Source organism: Sinocyclocheilus grahami, unplaced genomic scaffold, assembly GCF_001515645.1.
Source record: "Sinocyclocheilus grahami isolate Dianchi unplaced genomic scaffold, SAMN03320097.WGS_v1.1 scaffold94.1, whole genome shotgun sequence".
Taxonomy (NCBI): Eukaryota; Metazoa; Chordata; class Actinopteri; order Cypriniformes; family Cyprinidae; genus Sinocyclocheilus; species Sinocyclocheilus grahami.
The window spans coordinates 2,375,107-2,392,709 of NW_015505273.1; the positions used below are offsets into that span (position 1 = coordinate 2,375,107).

At 36.0% G+C, this 17,603-nt stretch overlaps 2 protein-coding genes across 2 annotated transcripts in view; both read right to left on the reverse strand.

The window, feature by feature from the left end:
- Window positions 1–798: 798 nt before the first annotated feature.
- LOC107587605 (probable ATP-dependent RNA helicase DDX27) lies at window positions 799–15,542 on the reverse strand. The gene is made up of 21 exons (XM_016275456.1): window positions 15,360–15,542; window positions 14,429–14,578; window positions 14,273–14,332; window positions 13,587–13,782; window positions 13,439–13,488; window positions 12,751–12,834; window positions 11,614–11,719; window positions 11,366–11,539; window positions 9,874–10,024; window positions 9,694–9,793; window positions 8,372–8,513; window positions 7,319–7,472; window positions 7,162–7,243; window positions 6,469–6,646; window positions 5,256–5,362; window positions 5,071–5,167; window positions 4,247–4,338; window positions 3,925–4,045; window positions 3,760–3,850; window positions 2,285–2,356; window positions 799–939 (listed from the first exon to the last, which is right to left on the reverse strand). Exons 1-21 carry the CDS (start codon window positions 15,438–15,440, stop codon window positions 924–926), a joined length of 2,304 nt encoding a protein of 767 aa, XP_016130942.1. The 5' UTR covers window positions 15,441–15,542; the 3' UTR covers window positions 799–923.
- A 971-nt stretch (window positions 15,543–16,513) lies between these two features.
- LOC107587634 (small nuclear ribonucleoprotein-associated protein B'-like) overlaps window positions 16,514–17,603 on the reverse strand; it is a 5,052-nt gene continuing 3,962 nt past the window's right edge. The window contains exons 5-6 of the mRNA XM_016275481.1: window positions 16,757–16,879; window positions 16,514–16,663 (exon numbers count right to left, since the gene is read on the reverse strand). Coding sequence (XP_016130967.1) covers window positions 16,626–16,663; window positions 16,757–16,879 — 161 coding nt within the window. The 3' untranslated portion in view covers window positions 16,514–16,625. The remainder of the gene's footprint in view (window positions 16,664–16,756; window positions 16,880–17,603) is intronic.

Here is a 17,603-nt window from a genome sequence, read left to right on the forward strand (position 1 = left end):
CAGTGCAAAAAAAACATTTATTATTATTATATTGTTTATTATAAGTACTTAATATTTCTATTTAAATTCTAGTAGTTTAATTTAATGTTCACCCATATTCGGTTACCATATACTCTATAAACATTTGAGTAACTACTACAATAAAGAAGCTCCATATGATATTTACACAAGTATGTAGTTCAGCAGAACTCACTCTGCAGGTACTTATAAGCGTTACCTTCATTTTTAAATATTTGGTGTGTTAATGGAGCCAACACATTCTTCACAGTAAATAATAAAATTAATAAATAGTAGCAAGCAATAAATACAAATATTTAATCAAATAAAATAACTATATATATCATTATTTGATTTTTAAAATAATATTTTTTATATAATTTTTTTTTAATAGTTATATATATATACACACATACATACACGTACATATGTAACTCTTATTAAAAACATGAATATTAAAAAATACTGTGATTATGCATCTTTACTGTGCAGAATACTGTGAGAGCTTCATTAATTTCGTACAGTACCAGAAGACTTCTCTCTACATTATCTTCAAGGTCGGCTGATAAAGGAGTTTCCTGACACTGATTCATTGTTTCACGTGGGCTGTAAAGTCTAACATCTCCGAGCGCCCTTCAGACGGCCGGCTGATCTCTAACAGAAGCTTCACTTCATCTCGTTCTGCAGGAATCATTTGGCTTTAATCAAGGGAAATCAATCTTATTTCTGATGCTCATTAGCCGTTGGCTCATATTTGCTCTGCTCTACCATGACAAATGCATGGACAAACAGCAGCACAGGTTTTCATTTATAGAGTTTTATTTGTAGGGTTTACGTTGGGGAAGGGATTGGAGGGAGGATGATAATAAAATGACGTGAGGCTGATGTTACGCTGAAGTCTGGCTTCTTATACATCAGGCACGGCTTCACTTTCTTCTGTACCTGAGAAGACACATTAAAGACTTGAGACGAGACACAGCAGACAAAAATGATGCTTTCCGCGCTATTCACTCGTTTTCTTGTATAAAAACCAAGACATTAGATTAAGACGTACCTAAAACATATATTATTTCTTACTTTAAATATTTGAAATAGCTTCAGAGTATATCAATTTCAAACAAATATATAAATCGTTTATATAAAATACTGTTATAATTTTCATAAAATATTTAAACTAGCTTTTCTTTATCACACTCGGTGTATGAAAACGTTTTATTCCCTATGCAGGGATTTACCGGTTTAAACTAAATATATTATTAAATGATTACTTGCATAATGGAATGTAGCCATAGATACACAGAAGTACAATAAAATGCAAGCATAAAATACATTTTATAAAAACGAAAATACATTTTCACAAACATTTTAATTTTTTTTGCACTCATAACTTCCATGATGTATTTTATTATTTGTGAGCCTGGAGCACAGAAGCAGTGTTAAGTCGCTGGGGGATATTTGTAGCAATAGACAAAAATACATTTAGATTTAGATTTTTCTTTTATGCCAAAAATCATCAGGATATTAAGTAAAGATCATGTTCCATGAAGATATTTTGTAAATATATCAAAACTTCATTTTTAATTAGTAATATGCATAGCTAAGAACTTCATTTGAACAACTTTAAAGATGATTTTCTCAATATTTAGATGTTTTTGCACCCTCAGATTCCAGATTTTCTAATAGTTGTATCTCAGCCAAATATTGTCCGATCCTAACAAACCATACATCAATGGAAAGATTATTTATATATATATATATATATATATATATATACACACACACACACACACATATAATTAATATAATATATATAATCTTGAAAAATTGACACTTAAGACTGGTTTTGTGGACCAGGGTCACATTTATGATATAATGATTTTTTTGGTTTTTGGTTGTCCGCTACATTTTAATTCAAGGTGCGTATTTTATTTCATATTTTGTGGTTTTGAACATCTTTTATTTTACATATAATATTTAAAGTATTTCACACCTGACTTATGCTTACATTTACTTGTAGTTTTGTATATTTAGTGCAACACTCCTTACGTATTTAATCATTTTATGATTTATGTTTATACTCTTTAGTTTTAAATCCCTCCATAATTCCCAACCGATGCATAATTTAATTTTATTTTTTTTTAATGAAAATTAACAAAAACTCTGTTGCTACTGATAATCCTGTTAAATGAAATTAAAGTCTCACAATTAATTTTTTTTTTTCTTTTTTAGGATGCATGAAAAGTGAGTGCATATTTAATGATGGGAATGTGTTTGTAATAAATCTTACCTGGTCTTTGACTTGAAACGTCCTCCTTTCTTGTTTGAAATGCCGAGTCTCTTCCGGTCCTCGAAGGATGGCCTAGACAGAGAAAACCACCGTTAGACTCAGAGTCAAGAACACAGAAGCGTGAAATCTTCAGGATGGCATGCAGCGGCACACACCCGGCTCTGTACTGCTTCAGAGTTTTCTTGCTGGTGTTCGTGAGCTCCTTGTCAAACACCGACTTCTTCTTGCCACCCTTGTCTTTGGAAACTGGAAGAAGAAAGTTTAAGCAGTCAATTTAAATGCACGTTTTCAAATGATCAGCCCATGCTGGAGGTTCTGACCTTTCTTCACGGGTTCGTCCTCTGGAATGGCTCTGGCTCTCTTCTGCTTGCGGTCGCGTTTGGCGGCTCGTTCAGCAAACATCTGAGACTTCAGCACCTCGAACTGAGCTCTCTCCTCCGCCTGCGGTTCAAACACACACTGAGCACTAAAAACAAATCTGAGCATGATGCTTCATTCAGTGCTGAACCTCTATGAACATGATTTATGGATTCACTACAAAAAAGCTCATTTAATTTCAGATGGATAGCGACGCACAAAGGCAGGTCATTTACTGTTTAACTAAAGCAAAGCAAATAAGACAGCTTGATGAAATGATCTCACCGTTAACTCTTTCTTCTTGCCCTGTTTGAGGAACTGAGCACGTTTTTTCTTTCCTCTCAGAGCCAAATCAAAATCCTGCAGTGCTTTGGCCACTTTGACAAGGAATGAAAAAATGAAAATGAAGGATGATATTTAAAACAATTCCATAATGCAAAGACACACACACGAACAATTAGTGAATTATAAAGAATTATTGAGAATTTAATGCGAATCTGAGGTGGTAACATGTTTTCACATTGCTGTGTGTTCACTATTGTTCAACAGTTTGGGGTCTGTACGTTTTTTTTTGTAAGAAATTAATACTTTTATTCATCAAGGACGCATTAAATTGATCAAAAGTGACTGTGAAGACATTTAGAATGTTACAGAAGATTCCATTTCAAATAAATGCTGTTCTTTTGAACGTTCGATTCATCTGTGAATCCTGAAAAATAACATGTATCACAGTTTCCACAAAAATATTGGGCAGCACAATTGTTTTCAACATTGATGATAATCAGAAATGTGTCTTGAGCAGCAAATCAGCATATTAGAATGATTTCTGAAGATCATGTGACACTAAAGACTGGAGTAATGATGCTGAAAATACAGCTGTGCATCACCGGAATAAATTACATTTTCACATCTATTCACATAGAGAACAGCTATTATAGATTGTAATAATATTTCACAATTTAATCGTTTTTATTGTATTTGTTATCTAATAAATGCCGCCTTGGTGAGCAGAAGAGACTTCTTTCAAAAACATTTAAAAATCTTACTAACCACCGTTAGACTCAGAGTCAAGAACACAGAAGCGTGAAATCTTCAGGATGGCATGCAGCGGCACACACCCGGCTCTGTACTGCTTCAGAGTTTTCTTGCTGGTGTTCGTGAGCTCCTTGTCAAACACCGACTTCTTCTTGCCACCCTTGTCTTTGGAAACTGGAAGAAGAAAGTTTAAGCAGTCAATTTAAATGCACGTTTTCAAATGATCAGCCCATGCTGGAGGTTCTGACCTTTCTTCACGGGTTCGTCCTCTGGAATGGCTCTGGCTCTCTTCTGCTTGCGGTCGCGTTTGGCGGCTCGTTCAGCAAACATCTGAGACTTCAGCACCTCGAACTGAGCTCTCTCCTCCGCCTGCGGTTCAAACACACACTGAGCACTAAAAACAAATCTGAGCATGATGCTTCATTCAGTGCTGAACCTCTATGAACATGATTTATGGATTCACTACAAAAAAGCTCATTTAATTTCAGATGGATAGCGACGCACAAAGGCAGGTCATTTACTGTTTAACTAAAGCAAAGCAAATAAGACAGCTTGATGAAATGATCTCACCGTTAACTCTTTCTTCTTGCCCTGTTTGAGGAACTGAGCACGTTTTTTCTTTCCTCTCAGAGCCAAATCAAAATCCTGCAGTGCTTTGGCCACTTTGACAAGGAATGAAAAAATGAAAATGAAGGATGATATTTAAAACAATTCCATAATGCAAAGACACACACACGAACAATTAGTGAATTATAAAGAATTATTGAGAATTTAATGCGAATCTGAGGTGGTAACATGTTTTCACATTGCTGTGTGTTCACTATTGTTCAACAGTTTGGGGTCTGTACGTTTTTTTTTGTAAGAAATTAATACTTTTATTCATCAAGGACGCATTAAATTGATCAAAAGTGACTGTGAAGACATTTAGAATGTTACAGAAGATTCCATTTCAAATAAATGCTGTTCTTTTGAACGTTCGATTCATCTGTGAATCCTGAAAAATAACATGTATCACAGTTTCCACAAAAATATTGGGCAGCACAATTGTTTTCAACATTGATGATAATCAGAAATGTTTCTTGAGCAGCAAATCAGCATATTAGACTGATTTCTGAAGATCATGTGACACTGAAGACTGGAGTAATGATACTGAAAATACAGCTGTGCATCACCGGAATAAATTACATTTTCACATCTATTCACATAGAGAACAGCTATTATAGATTGTAATAATATTTCACAATTTAATCGTTTTTATTGTATTTGTTATCTAATAAATGCAGCCTTGGTGAGCAGAAGAGACTTCTTTCAAAAACATTTAAAAATCTTACTGAACCCAAACAAAGTGTTTTCTCCAAGACTTTCTTTCACGAAAGCTCATGAGTTAGACTCACTGCGCTCTTTCTTTCTCTCCTCGTGTGTTTGAAACCACGTCCTTGGCACCTGTTTCTCGTCTGCGCTCTGTGTTAACCTCTTCTGAGCTGAACTGATCTGGAACGCAGCACAAAGAGGAAACACACACGTCCGGTTCACTACAGGAGTCAGAGCGCGTCTAAAAATACACTGACGAAAGTCAGACCTGTGCCTCTGAATGAGCCATTTCCTTTTCCTCCTTCTCCAGGCGCAACACCGCATACACGTCCTTCTCCAGCTTCTCAATCAGATCCCGAAACTTCAGGATGACCTCTGAGAGACGGCCATAAACACACGCTTTATTAACAGAGTCATTTATGATACAAAACAGCATCAAAACAATGCATTTACATGAGACCATTCCAACTAGTTTGTGATTTTGGATAAGGATTTTTATCAATTCTTCAAATCATTTTGAATTACAGGGTTTCTGCAGGTTTTATAAAAATAAATGTAAGACTTTGACGGCCATAAACACACGCTTTATTAACAGAGTCATTTATGATACAAAACAGCATCAAAACAATGCATTTACATGAGACCATTCCAACTAGTTTGTGATTTTGGATAAGGATTATCAATTCTTCAAATCATTTTGAATTACAGGGTTTCTGCAGGTTTTATAAAAATAAATGTAAGACTTGTTTTAAGATCAAGTAAAGACATTTTAAGGAACAGAATGAGTTGCAAGCTATCTGCATTAATGCATTACTGCATTACAACCAATCTTACATCTGCATTGTTTGTAAATCATTTTACAAGAAAATAGCTCTACTCCCAACTACTAAAATATGGAAATCACTTGGAAAAAAATTGTTCTTCCTCAGTGTTTTCCAGTAAAAATCTCTAAAGATGTAATAAACAAAATTACATAAGTTAAGTCTTGTTTTCTGAGAAATTGAACCAAATGAAGTGAGTTTATGATTAAAGGTACAAAAGCCTGCCAACAGAGTCAGAAAAATCAACTCAATCCAAAGGAAAAATTGTTACATTTCTCAGAAAGAGACTTAATTTCTTCCTTTTGCATTCGATTTAAGGATGTTTAGATATTTGTGTTGGAAAACAAGACAAAAGCAAAGAAAAAAAAAAAATACTAAAAAGGTTATGCATTTTTAGCAACATTTAATGCCATGACTATGAATTTAAGACTTTCTAGTCTGACTTAACACCTTTTTAATGCCTTCATTTGTGGAAGGACTTAAAACATGTTAAGACCTTTTTAAGCCCTGCAGAAACTCTGGATTGAGACCGATAAGAGAAGAATCATTCAGAGAGATTTACGAATCAGTTTGACAGATTCGTCAGAAAGTAACCAACTCAAATGCGAGATCTGTCATGAACTGGAACGTTTCTCTCAAGACAATCTCAAACATCTTTACCTTGAGGAACAACACGCGCTTTGACGGGTGTTTTGGCTTTTTTAACGATCTCTTTCAGCATCTTTCTCTCGGTCTCACCCACGAGAGACACGGATCGGCCCACTTTCCCCGCGCGAGCCGTTCGGCCCACCCTGTGCACGTAATGCTTCACTGTGTTGGGCATGGTGAAGTTTATCACCTGCAAACACACATGCATTCAGACTCGGTTCTTTGATGCTTGTGGTGTCTCTAACACAGATATATGTGACCCTGGACCACAAAACCAGGCATAAGGGTCAATTTTTTGAAATTGAGATTTATACATAATCTGAAAGCTGTGTAAGCTTTCCATTGGTGTATGGTTTGTTAGGATCGGACAATATTTGGCTGAGATACAACTATTTGAAAATCTGGAATCTGAGGGTGCAAAAAAATCTAAATATTGAGAAAATCATCTTCCAAATGAAGTTCTTAGCAATGCATATTACTAATCAAAAATTAAGTTTTGATATATTTATGGTAGGAAATTTACAAAATATCTTCATGGAACATGATCTTTACTTAATATCCTAATGATTTTTGTCATAAAAGAGAAATGTATAATTTTGACCCATACAATGTATTGTTGGCTATTGCTACAAATATCCCCCAGCGACTTAACACTGCTTCTGTGCTCCAGGGCCACATATTATGTGCAAACTAATGAGAACTCACAGTCTTCACTCCCTCTATATCCAGACCTCTGGCAGCCACATCTGTGGCCACTAAAATATCAATCTGTTCGTCCTTGAAACGCCTGAAACACAAAGACGTCTTTCATGCAGCAGTCAAATATTTGTGCTTTGTTTTTGCATGAAACTCTTCGCGGCACCTCAGACTCTCCAATCTCTGCGTCTGCGACAGGTTTCCGTGAAGCTCGCCAACCTTTAACCCCATCAAGCCCAGCAGGATGTGCATGCGGTGAGCCTGCTTCTTCGTCTGAGTGAAGAGCATCACGTGGTCCTGAAACGTTCTGGTCAGGAGAGCTGCGGACGATTTAACACACGCGTTTCACAAAGAGATTAAATCCAAGAACAAATCAGGAAAGACTCTATGACTCTGTTCCAAACCCTAGTGAGCTGCCTAGACAGCATTTTCAGAAGACTCTTCCAAACGGTAGAAAGCTAAATTATTTTTTTTAATTGAAATACTTCATTTTTGGTCAAAGTATAAGCCAATATTGCATTCATGCATCCTTCATGGATATGCAATCCCAGAACGCACTGCAATCAGTGTTATAGTTCAAAACAACCTATTAATAAAAATCTGAAAATGCTGAATTTAAATTAAATTAGTTTGAAAGTTTTAGATAAGAACTTGCCTTGGCAACTGAACTAAGTTTACTAAAACCGAAATAAAAATAAAACCTAAAGAGAAATATGCTAAATAAAAATAAATAAATAAAATTTAAAAAAAAATCACAAAATTATAAAAAATATAAATATTATAAACATAGTATATATATAATATAAAAATACAAATCTAAAAATAAAAGCGAATTTAAAAGATTTCCAAATACTATAATAGTATATGATTAATACTAAAATAACACTGACTGCACTTAGCTCAAATATTTTCCTTCAAACACGGTGGACAGCTTCAAAGCAAAGGTACATTATAAATATATTTTGATATTTTTTATTTATATTTTGCTTGTAAATAGTTGAATACAATTTTAAAAAATGCACATTTATGTGCTTATTCGAGGAACACACTTACGCCAAACTCTACTGGATTCACTGAGTGTTAGTCGAGTCTTGTGTGGTTCACTAATGACCATTTACAGAGTTACTAACCGTGAAAAACACTTGGAATCAGTCACTTATAAAGATGCAGTTCAGTCAGAACACCCTATGTAGACAGCACACTAACTAGGGCACCTTACCTGCAACTATAGCCTCTCTGTCTCCTTCTTTATTGGGTCTGATCCTCACAAACTCTTGTCTGAGATACGGCGCCACGTCTGTATTACTGTTCACAAAGATCCTCACCGGCTGCTTCAGCGACACGGACGCCAGGTCCTTCACCTGAGGGGAAATATTACAAAACTATCAGTCTAATATCGGCCGAATCAAATATACTGATATGATCGCAGGTGTATCCAGTGTTAAGAACAGAATTATTTTTTTAATAGCAAAACGAAAGGATCCCAACTGTTTTTTGTCAGTAAAGAAACCAAACAAATTGTATGCATTTATAAAAAGTAATTATCTATTTTATGTAATTCATAGTTTTGTGTAAACAATGCATTATTAATATTTCTATTGATTTATTTTGATGTTTTGATTGACTTCTGTATTATCTGATATGGTCGCTGGTAAATCCACTGTTTGGAACGGAATGATTTTTATGGAAAAACAAGGTGATATCAACCGTTTTTGTCAGTAAAGAAATTAAACAAATTAGAAACTGTGGTATTATGGTATTCATATTTTATGTATTCGTTTAAGCATTTATTTGTTTTATGTTTTTTAGGGCTGTCAAATCGATTAATAGCGATTAACTGTATCTAAAATAAAAGTTTGTGTTTACGTAATACATGTGTGTGTGTGTACTGTGTATATAAATACATATACATGTATATATTTAAGAAATGTAATATATTTATACATAATATAAATCATATATAAATATATATGTGTGTGTGTGTGTGTGTAAATATTTCTTAAATGTATATATGCATGTGTATTTATATACACATACACAGTACACACACACACACATGTATTACGTAAAAACTTTTATTTTGGATACAATTAATTGCTATTAATCGATTTGACAGCCCTAGTTTATTTTAAGTATTTATTTTATATATCTATTTTATATATTCATTTTGATGCATTTATTTTGATGCATTTTTATATCCATCCCTCCATCCATGGTCACTGCTGCATCCACTGTTTGGAACTCAGAGTTTTAAACGAGAAGATTAATTGTTTTTGTCAGTAAAGAAATACAACTAAAACCATGGTATTGCAATATTTATTTAGTTTTATTTTATGCATGCAGTTTTAATGCATTTATTTATTTGTTTGTTTTGTGCATTTATTTACATATTTAAACTTATTTTATATATTCATTTATTTTGATGCATTTCTCTCTCTATCACTTTATTACTCGCACAACATAAACTGATTTCCCAACACTTAGAAAACACATGATTGACTGTGAAGTCAAGTCAAATATCGCTGATAATAGCAGCATCACCTCTTCACTCATGGTGGCTGAGAACAGCATGGTCTGTCTCTGATAGGAGCACATCCTGATGATCTCCTTCATCTGCTCCTCGAAGTACTCGTCCAACATCCTGCGCCAAAGACACACGTCTAAATAACCAGCCAAAGCATGTAGAAGTCTCAGCTGTAGTTCTGGAAGATTCGCTCTCACCTGTCGGCCTCGTCCAGGATGAGGATCTCGATCTGACTGAGCTCAAACGAGGGCGTGTTGTGCAGGTGGTCGATCAGGCGTCCCGGTGTGGCGATCAGGACGTCTGGCCCCGCCCTCAGCGCCGCCTCCTGAGACTTCAGGTCCAGCCCACCTGACAGACACGTCACAAACCTCTCACAACACTTCCTGGCCTCATTTCTAACAGTGCATCCATTGCTTCATTCCATTTCAAAACCTACAAATGGCTTATTTTAATGCAATGACTAAGAAGAGCATGAGAAAGAGAATTAAAGCAACAGAGCCACTCTTGACCTGTGCTGTTATTAAAAAAAAAAAACTATTACAATTATTTTAAAAACAAATACAAATGAAATAAAATATAATTATTAGATGAAAAACTTAAAATAAATGCTGCCTTGGCAACTAAATGAAATCAAATAAGTTTAGGTTGAAATACTAAAATTAACCAAAAACTGAAATAAAAAAAGAAATATGAAAAAAAATTAATAAAACACAAACATAGCACATAACATGACTACAACTTAAAAAAAGAAAATAATAGATCTGTGCATCTTCACATTTCTAATTTTAAAATCCTTATTAATAAAAGTACAAAAAATTCTAAGTTTAGGTTGAAGCACAAATAATTTTTTTTAAAGAAATAAAACTTTAAAATATATTTAAAAATATATATAAATGATAAAAGCACATAACTATAACTAATACTCTAAAACATTTAAAATTGTTTAAAAATAAATAAATCTAAAATAATTACATGAAAAACTTAATTAGAAATTTCAAGAAATAATAAAAAAAAAAATTCAAGCTATATATATATAAACATAAATGTAAAATGTAATAAAAATGCCAAAAGCAGAAATTAAATAAAAGTTTAGGATGGAGTAGTAAAATGACTAAAAAACGAATACAAATTTAAGACAATTAGAAAAATCACAAAAGGACAATTTCATATTAAATTGTTATATTATAGTTTTATATTTCAATATAAAAATAAAGGTTAATTCAAAATATGAATAATACAACAGTCAGAGCCGATCCTCCCTATACGCAAAAATATGCAAGCTGCGTAGGGCCCCCTTGCTCTCAAAGATTATTTAATTTTAGTTTCGTTTTTGAATTTGGCCAGCGGTTATGAAAACATGAATAATCATTTCTTTGAATGCGATGTGCTGTCTCCCTTTCTACATAAAAATCAGTCAAATCATGTAATGTGAATGTCGTACAGTCTTGCTCGAGACAATAAAAAATCAGTTGAAAGTGTACCGAGCCGTGGAAGAGACACTGTTTCTCAAGTGCTTTCCGCGAGCGCGATTCGAGACGGGAGTGAAACACGGACAAATGCGTTTCATTCATTCGTTCATAAACACTCATACCCCTCTCCCCCGACACGGTGTTGCGTAGGGGCCCCCAGAAGTCTAGGATCGGCACTGACTACAGTAAATAAATCATACAGTAATATCAGCGCTCGTACCCACGGCCAGGCAGGTGCTGATGCTGGTGAACTGTGCCAGCTGGCGGGAGACGGAGTGCACCTGGATGCCCAGCTCTCGGGTCGGCACCAGAACCAGCACACGGGTCACCTGCGTCTCTCTGGGCTTGTAGATCAGACGCTCCAGCACCGGCAACATGAAGGCCGCCGTCTTACCTGAGACACACAGAGTCATCTAAATGTGTCGCGCAGACATTCAGCTGCAAACTAATATTCATATTCATTCTCACCAGTGCCGGTGGCAGCACATGCACAGATGTCTTTTCCCAGCAGCCCCACAGGGACGCAGGCTTTCTGAATAGGAGTGGGCTGCTTAAAGCCTATAGTGGAGATGGCCTGAACAAACAGAATCCAGTGAGAGATGTCATTCATTAACATATGATGGCTTCAGAAACACTGCTCATCCTCTACTGAAGGCCCATGTCACATCAATATTTAATGCACACAGTTATGCAGCATAAAAATATAAAAAATGTAATATAAAAATGGTCATTACATTAGCACTTCACTAAAGTGCTTGTACAAGTTACTTTCTTCTTTGTTGCAGCCTAAACCAACATCACTAGGTCAAAACGTCAGTAATGATTGAGAAGCACTCAAAAATCATCACTAACATTACATGATTACTATTTATTAGTACATTAGTGCATGCAAATATATATAATTACAACATACACTAGCATTTAAAAGTTTGAGAACCGTAATTTGTAATGTTTGCTCACAATCACCCAGGCTGCATTTATTTATCAAAAATACAGTAAAAAAGAAAAGAGAAAAAAAAGTATTATTGTGAAATATTAAAATTTTAAAAAGCTGTTTTCTATGTGAATAGATGTTAAACTGTAATTTATTTCTGTGATCTGTATTTTCAGCATCATTCCTCCAGTCTTCAGTGTCACATGATCTTCAGAAATCAGTATAATATGCTGCTTTGCTGCTCAAGACACATTTCTGATTATTATCAATGTTGAAAACAGTTGTGCTGCTGAATAACTTTGTGGAAACTGAGAAACATTTAAATTTTCAGGATTCACAGATGAATAGAAAGTTCAAAAGAACAGCATTTATTTGAAACAGAATCTTGTCGTCACATTATTAATATCTTTACTGTCACTTTTGATCAATTTAATGCGTCCTTGTTGAATAAAATTAATAATTTATTAAAAAATAAATAAATATCCACCCCCAAACTTTTGGAATAATAATGTACTGAAGTGATGGTTACTTCCAGAAAAAAAAAAGTTTATAAGAGCAAATGAATAAATATGATACAAAGAGCATAAAAGGCTGAGAAACGTCAAGTTTTAGTTCCATCACGGCTGTGCGTGTTTACAGTATGTTTCTAATGAATGTGGCGTCCGTCTCACCTTCAGTAAAGGTCTGGACAGATTCATATCCTGGAAGGTGAGGTTCTCATCATACTGAGAGGCATCTTCAAAAAACGCTTGAGCCTTGAAGAAAGAGAGAGAGAGAGATATATATGTATCAGCCTGTCACAAACTAAGAGTGTCTACAACAGAACAGCACAACCCAGATGTTCGAATTTGTGCAACGCATTTTATGGACGACAGTTTTTTGAACCTAGAAGAGTACAAGGCTGGCTGTGCACAAAGGCCATTTAAAAATTTTTTTTAAAGTGTCAATTCCGACTTTGCTATGACAGTCTGGCGCTTCTGAATCAGCGACTGCAAGTATGTTTTGTTATTAGTTTAAGTATTTGCTATTGACTGTTCAAATGCGGAGTTTTTGCGCAGCGCAGAGTAACGCGTCGTGTGTGTGTGTGTGTGTGTGAGAGAGTGTGTGTGTGAGAGTGTGCGCGTGTGTGTGTGTGAGAGTGTGCGTGTGTGTGTGAGTGTGTGTGTGTGTGTGTGAGAGAGAGTGTGTGTGTGAGGGGAACAGGGTCACATCACAGGAAAGTGAACAGTCTGTCAGAAATCATAGCACATCAGAGAGAGAGAGAGAGAGAGAGAGACTGAACAAACACTCAGATATAACAGAAAATAAGTTTCTACCACAAACAACAGCAGCAGCTCAAGAAAACCTATTCATACTCACAGCTTCTGTCGTATTCCTCTTGCCTTTCTTCAGTTTTTCTCTCAAAGTGTCTGTAAGAAAAGAAAGAGGATGAACTGTATCAAATCTGTCTTTTGATCGGCGTCATCCTTTCCTTAGTAGATCTAGTTCAAACGCTGTAAACACACACCTGCTTTTTTGAGCACCTCTTCGTCACCTGACGAGAACTCTTCTTCATCCACCTCATCATCATCATCATCATCTCCGCCTGATTCTTCATCGTTGTCATTTCCATCATCTTCTTTGTCATCCTCTTCATCATCATCCTCTTTTTCCGGTTTAGAGGCCGAAGCTTCGGTTTTCTTGCTTTCTTTTTGAGTTTTCTCCTGCAAAAGCACACAAATATGTCAAACATTCAATTCCATTTTTCTCTCTCACACAACCGTACACATAAAATAAAAATGAACATAGGAAAAACACAGAATAAAATATTTTACAAGATATCTGGTGGTCGAAACGTCAGAATAATTTAGTGCTTTAATGTTTCTGAAAGAAGTCTCTTCTGCTCACCAAGGCTGCATTTATTTGATCAGAAACAGTAATATTGTGAAATATTTTTACAATGTAAGATAGCGGTTTTCTATGTGAATATCTGTTAAAATGTAATTTATTCCTGTGATGCAAAGCTGTATTTTCAGCATCATTCCTCCAGTCTTCAGTGTCTTCAAGAGACTTTCTCATTACAAACATTACAAATCTTCCGCTCACCGAGGCTGCATTTGATCAGAAACACAGTATAAACACGGTAATACTGTGAAATATTATTACAATGCAGAATGACTGTTTTCCATTTGAATGCTGCACACATCGTTGTACCTCAATTTTGCGCTTCTTCCGCACTTTCTCGATCTTTTCGTCCAGAGTAGTGGCCGCTTTCTGGAAGGCAAAAGGAGGGATGAAGATGATTCTAACACGAGCAACACGTAACAGCCCACTAGAGGCCCAGAGCTCTGCCGTGAGAACCCCACTCACCCTCTTCTTGAGCTGCGCCATGACGTCTGCTGCGACCCAGTCCTCGCTGTACAGACCGTCTCGCTCGCCGAACTCAAAGCCAGAGCTGAAGTCTCCAGCGCCGTGGCCCTTCAGAGCGCGCTTCTCCTTCCTCAACACGACGGGCTGCTCCTGATGAAACACACCAGCATCACCTCATTATAACAGCCTTGCCACGGTGCAGTCACGGCATCAGATGGTAACACCACGCTACTCCAAAATACACCATTCATGTGCTATGTTCAGCATACTACAGTACTACCATGTTTTTTTAAACATAGCAGTATAATAGTAGTTTTTATGGTACATTTACAAGGCACTCATACTACGGTACTACCAATGTAAAGTCCAAATTCTACATGGTATGCCAAAAAAAACTTGTTTACACCATGGAAGTGTGTGGTGAAAACATGGTATTACTGTGGTACAAGTCCAAAGACACAGCATTACAATCAAACATGTACCAAAAAACTAAAAAAGGATTGCCATGTTATGCAAAAGCTGGTTTTACCACAGTATGAGAGGCTCAAAACACAGTACTACTGTAATATACCAACAAATACATAGTATTATTATGATGCACATCAAAAAGCATGGTATTACCACAGTATGAGGCTCAAAACACAGTACATCACTAGATAAAATAACATTACCATGCATTACACATAACAAACATGGTAGTATTACCATAGTATTAAGTTCAAATCGATACATCCCCAGAAACCATAGTATTACCATGACACACATCAGAAAACATGGTATTACCACAGTATGAGGCTCCAAACAGTACCATCATGGCACATTCCCACACACCGGGACTGTAGTATTAGCATGGTGCATTCCCAAACAACATGGTATTAGCACAACACACCGCAGAAGGAAACCTTGTGCATCTGAACAGAACTCAACTCACAGCTTCATCATCAGACGCGGAGTCCGGCTCCTCAGGAACATCATCATCCTCACCGAGAGTTCCGATCAGATCTGAAAACATGCTTGTGCTGCACTCACAAGAACTATATATAGAGTATAGCAATGAATAGGCACCAATTAAATAGACACTGGTACAGGACACTAACAGCGCTGCATGTTCACATACACACGTGTGTAGCCGGAGCAGCGGATGTGGGTCATTCTCACGCGACTCTTCTTCAGTGGCTGCGGCGGCCTCGTGAAACCACACTGCCCCTAGAGGAGCGGAGGACGGGAGTAGTGGTGCAGAGCACTGAGAAAACACTGAGAAACGGAGAATTTAACACAAAATTATATGAATTAAATTATATGTAGTCAGGAAAACTACTACAGTTTCAGGTCTCGGGCCTTATTTTACAACCGGCCGAAACAAAAATAAATAATAGCAGTACAAATAATGCATGTTATTATAAATTAAAACAATTACAACTGTAAAACATAAAAAAAAAACACATTTGAAATACTACCACTACCAATTTTGTTTAAAAAAAATTAAATTTTCAAACTACATTTGCGTCACAAAGGTTCACAAAAGCCCGTGTGCTGTTTGTCGATGTATTCAAACTTGCGTAAGATTAAACGAACGTTTTAACACATTAAGTGGTTGATTTCAAATACTGCGCTAACACACTTCTTATAAACGCTTTTACAATGTGTAATAATACCGTATATTAATTCTGAACTCCTCTGCAAATGTGTAACGGTATACACAATCAGCTTGACTCTGGTTATTGTTTTATTACTATACTTTCAGTCTTTAAATATCAAGACCCTTAAATGTTAACTGTATACACATCACCCAAACATGACACTGCAGCTCTATATAATTCTACAAGAAGCTGAATGCATAAATTATACTCCTCACAGAAGTCAATTACACGCTACTTGAAAGAGTTCAAGTTTAAAAGAGATCCGTTATAGAAACACTTTGGAAATTCAAGTACTCATAATGCATATTTTTAATCTATTTAGTTGCATCAAAACAAAAGTAAAATCAGCTCAGCATATATTTATTGTGCGTTTAACTGATATCAGCTGAAAGCAAAACACACGAGTCGTTTTAAAACATAACTGTCAATGACACTTTATTTTTTAAAAAAAAGGAAAGAAATGACATTACAAAAAAAAAAAACTATACAAGAGCTTGCAGCCAAACTTTCCCCCAATACGAGGACGAGACAGATCTCAAACGCATCAGTGCAGCGGTTTAAGGTCTGGGAGGACGCATGCCTGGAGGAGGAGGACCTGGTGAAACGCAAAGGAGAAATTCACATCAGACAAGAAAAGGAAAATGTTGCATGTGAGCACTCAAACCAGATGCACTTTAACAACTCTTACCTCTCATTCCAGGCGGTGGCGGCCTCATGCCGGGAGGCATTCCCATCGGAGCGCCGCGGCCGGGAGGCATCCCCATCGGCGGTCCCATGGGCGGACGCATGCCTGGAGGAGGACCCATCATACCTGCGGCAGTTCCAATTTTAACAAAAACTTTAATACAAGTAGAAAACCACGGTACAATCAAAACCATAATTTACATGAAGGCAAAATCAAATCACATAAATGTAAAAACCACATCAGCTTCGAACAAACACAAAGCCCCGTTACAGCACCAAATACTTTCGAAGGTGTCAAGATCGTCCATATGCTTATAATAATTTAAGTCAGTCAATATCCTTGCTTGTAGGGGTGTGCTTTTCCAATAAGTTTAAACTGATTTTTGCATTTTAACCTTAATAAAGCCATTTTTTCTAAAAGTGTCCATTATCTTTTGAGTCAAATTCTTACATTTAATCAGGAAATTAGAATAATCAGACATTTGGACTGTTAGCAAGCAAATGAAATCAACACAGAAGCTGCATCTGACGTGGCATTTAGATGTATTTGCACACATGTATTTTGTTTAATGCAAGACATGAATGCATTTAACCTGCAATTACAAATGCATAAATAATGTTTTGATATATTAAACATGAAACGTTGAATACTGATATCTGAAATGATTTAAAACATGAAAAAAACCAACCAACAAAAAAGCGGCAGCAAGTCACTGTTAATAAGGGAGTCTTATTAGTCTTAGCGAAACACCATCATGTTGCTCAGAGACACAAAACAGCGCTGTGGCTGTATTCAGGATGATTTTTGTTGGCGAAATAGAGCAAAAACAAGCAATATGGTGTCTAAAACG